This window comes from Marmota monax, unplaced genomic scaffold, assembly GCF_021218885.2.
Source record: "Marmota monax isolate L192 unplaced genomic scaffold, Marmota_monax_Labrador192_F-V1.1 WCK01_AAM20220418_F8-fsc00017, whole genome shotgun sequence".
Lineage (NCBI taxonomy): Eukaryota > Metazoa > Chordata > Mammalia > Rodentia > Sciuridae > Marmota > Marmota monax.
Genome location: NW_026695241.1, coordinates 2,635,724 through 2,640,462, shown reverse-complemented (window position 1 = coordinate 2,640,462; position 4,739 = coordinate 2,635,724). Strand labels below are relative to the sequence as shown.

Sequence of the window (4,739 nt, the reverse complement as noted above, 5' to 3'; positions counted from 1 at the left end):
CCTAGCTCAGGGGCTCCGGCAGACCTCTCCAGTCTTTGGTTAACTGCAGACCCGGCGGGGCGGGCATAGCCAGCCCGCAACTGGCTCGCTGGAGTTCCTTATTCCAGCCCCGGGTGGGTGGAAGGTAGATAGTTCCAGAAGAAAAGAGCGACATGGGGGTGGGGACTGGTACTGCCACTTCAAAGCAACCCTCTCCCCGTGCCCTCCTAGACTGACTGAGAGCGCATCCCTCAGCCCTGGCCACTCAGCCGCCCAGGGAAAAGGGTGCCCACGTCCGGGTACTTGGTCTCCTGGCAGAGGTCCTCCTGGCTGCCGTGTGGCTACAGTGCCAACTAGGGCTGCGGGGAGTTTCGTGGAAGATCGAGGAAAGCACCCGGGGGAACAGGCATGTCCGTTGCCTAACTCAGCCGTGGACTGGCCATCTTTGGTCTGAGATTTCACAGAAATAGACTAGGGCTCTGGAGAAGCTTCGGTCTGTAGCTCTGGCTTCTACAGAGAAGGAAGGTGTGCTCCTTCTCCCAGCGGGAGCAAGGAGCAAGAACCCTGGCAGACCCTCACATCACGTCCGCAAGGCCACACTTCACTCCTTCCTGGAGAACTAGGGCCGAGGCTTACTGTTAAACTGGGACCCCATCCCGTTCCAATCCATCCCTCGGTGAGTTCCCCCCCCCCCCCGAGTTTTTCTTGTTCCTTCCTTTTGACAGGTCAAAGCTGCTCAATTTTTCTGTAGATGCTACAAACTAAATGGGTTTCTAGGCCTCGGACTGATGGTGGTGGTGGTGGTGGTGGTAGGAAATACAGACTGGCCCATCTACATCACCGTCACTTTATTGTACTGTCACCGTTAACTTAACTATAAATACTACAGTGGGGAGCAAGATGCAGGCGGCCTCTGACCGCGCGGGGCTGCGAGAACCCGCTTGCCCGCCAGTCCCCAGGCGCCGACCCTCCCGGCTCTGTACACTATTTACAGCTCCTCGTTCCTCTTTCTCGACCCCCTCCCGCAAGGCAGCGCGTGTGCAAGAAGTAGCATCGTCTGTCTGTGCAAGTCCTTGAGTCAGGCAAGCGCCACGGCCATCCCGCGGCCGTCAGCTGTCCGAGTCCAAATCGCTTTTACCTTCCTCTTCCCTCTTCTCCGGCGACGCCTTCGACGACGTCTTGTTCCACTTCTCAGCGTTTTCCGACTCCTCGGATGAGGACCGCTTCTGCCGCCTCCATTTGGCGCGGCGATTCTTAAACCAGACCTGTTGCGCAAGTGAGCACAAAACAACAGTTAAGGGACGCTTGCCCCACCGCCAGCACACCCGGGGCTCCGTGTGGCCGCCGGATGAACGGGCCGTGGAATCGCGAGCGGACACCGCGCGCACACCAACAAAAGGAGCGGAGCCACTAGCTCCGGCTTCCGCGTTTTCTCCCGACTTCCTGGGCCTAAAGCGCCCTCCAGCCTCCAGGCTGCCACCGGGAAGTTTTTAAAGTTTAGGGAGCTTGGAGGAGAGCTGGGCCAACCCGCCTGGGGCCAACCCGCCTGGGGCCCTGCTCCCTGGGAAGGACCACTAGACACCGCCGGCGGGCTGGGTGCCTACCTCCACTTTCTCCTCTCGGAGATGCACCTTCCGGGCCAGCTGCTCGCGCGTGCCCACGTCCGGGTACTTGGTCTCCTGGAAGAGGTTCTCCAGCGCTTCGAGCTGTTCGTCAGTGAAGATGGTGCGGTGCCGCCGCTTCCGCCGGCAGTGCAGCTGGTTGAGGAGCTGCAGCTCGGTGCGCGACAGCGTGCCCACGTTCATGTAGGGCAGCATCTGGTGCGGCACTGGAGACACCAGCACCGAGCCTGGGCCCTCGTAGCCTGCGGCAAGGCGGGCGCACAGTCAGCCTCCTCCCTCGTCACCGCGCGCACGCCCGCCGGCCAGCCCGCAATCCTCTCCCACTTAAAAAACAGCTACAAAGGGGTCGAGGTGCCGGAAAATGGGAGGGATCATCCCCCCTCAAGCCCCAGAGCCAGTCGGGGAATTTAAAAAAACCTAACTTTCCCCACGGCAGGCACTAAATTATGGCCTGGGCGTGGAATCCTAACCCGGACACTACGCGAGTTACTTTCGCTAACTCGCGAAAAGTTTGCAGTAAGACGTGTGCAAACTCCGCCAAGAAATGGGGGTTCGCAAGAGGAAAAGTTTGTGCAAGGTGACCAAAGCAAGCGCCACCATCCCAGGGACTAACGACAGCGCTAGGTTGCGAAGGCCCGAGCGAGCGCGACCATACCTGAGGGCGTCGGGACGCAGGAGCACTGCTGGGCGCCCAGCGGCTGCACGGCCCCGCAGCAGGCCGGGCCCACGGGCGCCGCCTGCACGTGCAGCTGCCCGTAGAAGTAGTTGTTGTAGCCTAGGCGGGAACCGCCGACCGCGGCCGGGAGGCCCGCGCCGCCAGGGGCCACCGGGCGCGGGTAGAAGGCGCCGTAGTCCGAGGAGGTGCCTCCGCTGGCGCCGTAGAGCGAGTCCCCATGCAGGGCCGGGAAGACGACCGGAGCCGCGGCGCTGGGCGCCACCGGCAGCACCGAGTCCTTGCAGCGCGGCCGGGCGGCCAGGATGTTGTCGATGCTGAACATGCTGGCGGGCATCCCCGAGACCCGCGCCGGGACCAGAGGGCAGCGGGGACACGCAGAGGAAAATGCCTCAAAGTGGGGGTGTCCGCTCTCCTCCTACCGCCGACCAAACCGAAAGAGAGCGCCGGCGAGCGTGCAGCCCCGCGCCCCTCCCCGCCCCCTGCGTCCGCTCGCCCTCCTCCCGCCCGCCCCTCGCTGCAGCGCTCGCTGAACTCAACCCGCGGGTAGGACGAGCTCGGACCAGCTGAACCTCTTGTTGGTTTTATACCGAGTCGACGTCATCCTGGATTTAGTTCCTGGTAATATGCAGATGACAAACAGAACCAGATTTGGCCTTTTCTTCTCCTTTGGGTGGGGGGAGGTTTTCCAGGGGAGGGGGAGAGGTGCCAAGGGGAGGGGGTGACAGAGCCTGAGAAGAGATTGTGGATTGAGAATTAATGAAATTAACCTAATCTTTTCCATTCGGCAGCCCCGCCGCGGGCCGGTCGAGCTGGGCGGGCGGCCTAATTGCCCTGGTTAATCTCATTAATTCCATTGTACTGCCGCAGTTAACAACTCCCTCCGCCCGACCTCTCCGCCCCCACCTTTTTTTCTCAGATTGGGTCCTATTATTGGGTGCGATTTCCTCTGCCTTTAGCTCACATTCATTGTGGCCGGTTTTACTTTGGGGCTACTTCTTTCGGAATTTGTTTTGTTTTAGAAAATGTGAGTGTGTCCTTCCTCAAGTAGGATTGAAAATTCCGCTCCTCCTTGGGCCTCCGTGTACGAACGGCCTAATTTCAACTCCTTCTCTCTTTTTTAATCTTTAAAGTTCTCTTCCCAATCAGCTGGTTAATTCCCACTCCCCACCCCAGCCTTTTGTTTTTGCAAAAGTCAAAATTTGTAAAGCAAAAACGATGAAAGAAAAGGTGCATTGTATTTTCTAAAATTCATATTCATTCTCTCTCTCTCTCTCTCTTTCTCTCCCCCCCCCCAGACGCTTTGGGTCAGAAAACTACCATGACAGTCCCTAGGTCCTTACACAACGAAGACCGAATTCAGCCACTATTTAAAGTTCAAGAGTAGCACTCAGAAGCGATGCTTCCAGCTGCCCCCTGCGTGGGTGTCGGTAGGTTTTGTGCTTTTCCTTGTTGATTCTTATTTTTAGAAGTGGGGTGTCCTCTTTCCCTGTTTTGGGTTTTCAATCCAGATTGGAGCCTTTGGGGCTTCTCAGTCTTCCTCCGGAACAATTGAGTCGCATTTTTCCCCTTGGACCTGCTCACTCCCTAAATGACAGGCCCCTTAACTTCAGCCTGGCAGGCCCAGGCTGGGTTCCCCGGTCCCGGGGGCCTGTACCAAGGCCCTCCCTGCTTGCCAAAGGCAGCCGCAGTGACTTGCGGGTTTCTCCGCACAGCACGGCCGCCCGCTGGAGCCGCCGGAGGTGCAGCCAGTCCATTCTGCGCGCAGGCTGTTGAGCGCTCTTCGAGAAGGTAGGCGACAGTGTGCGCGGAACGAAAGAGCCCCTGAGGTCCTGCGGCCTGGGCGCAAGCCCCTGGACTCCAAAGCCGTCTTTCTTCGGGGCTTTGCGCCAGCAACGACAGCCATTCCAGGGGGAAGGGCCAGCACCGACTGAGACGGGAGACCGCCCTGGGCGGGGATGGCAGACCCCGCCAGAGTCCCGAAGGAAGGCCGCCTTTAACTCCTACCCATTTTTTCGCCTTTAACTCCTACCCGATTTTTCTGGAACTGATTAACCAGGGGTTCCCGAAAAGTTGTCTAAAATCACCTCAGTAAGACTAAGTCAACTACGCTGCCTCTTCCCAAGCACCGGGGAAAGGCCACTTGTCAATTCCTTTCCCAAGTCAAAGAGCCGTCGAGCGGAGCTTTGGTCGTGCGGGGGCGCAGAACTCGGCAATGCGCTGGGGCCGCGGAACGAGGGCTAGTGCGCGCTTCTCCTCCTAGTTCCCCGGAGTTGAAGCTCCACATCCTAACGCCCACCGGCTCGGGTGGTCTGGAGACTTGGTTCTTTGCTGTGCAAACTAGAGGTTGTTGGGAGAGATTAAGGCCGGATGGAAATGGGTCTCAATTTGGGGAAGCCATAGATTTAAAAATAATAATTATAACCTCCCAGGAAGGAGAGTGACCCTCTCTTTCAGAGGTCAGG

At 58.7% G+C, this 4,739-nt stretch overlaps 1 protein-coding gene and 1 long non-coding RNA gene across 2 annotated transcripts; one reads left to right on the top strand and one right to left on the bottom strand.

The window, feature by feature from the left end:
* Positions 1–812: 812 nt before the first annotated feature.
* Positions 813–2,718, bottom strand: Gsc (goosecoid homeobox). Its single transcript, XM_046441137.1, has 3 exons — positions 2,257–2,718; positions 1,584–1,843; positions 813–1,244 (listed from the first exon to the last, which is right to left on the bottom strand). The coding sequence occupies exons 1-3, from the start codon at positions 2,609–2,611 to the stop codon at positions 1,089–1,091; spliced, it is 771 nt and encodes a 256-aa protein (XP_046297093.1). The 5' UTR covers positions 2,612–2,718; the 3' UTR covers positions 813–1,088.
* Positions 2,719–2,802: 84 nt separating this feature from the next.
* LOC124090387 (uncharacterized) lies at positions 2,803–4,191 on the top strand. The gene is made up of 3 exons (XR_006851083.2): positions 2,803–2,895; positions 3,573–3,704; positions 3,990–4,191. It is a non-coding gene; the product is annotated as an uncharacterized LOC124090387 (long non-coding RNA).
* Positions 4,192–4,739: the final 548 nt, after the last annotated feature.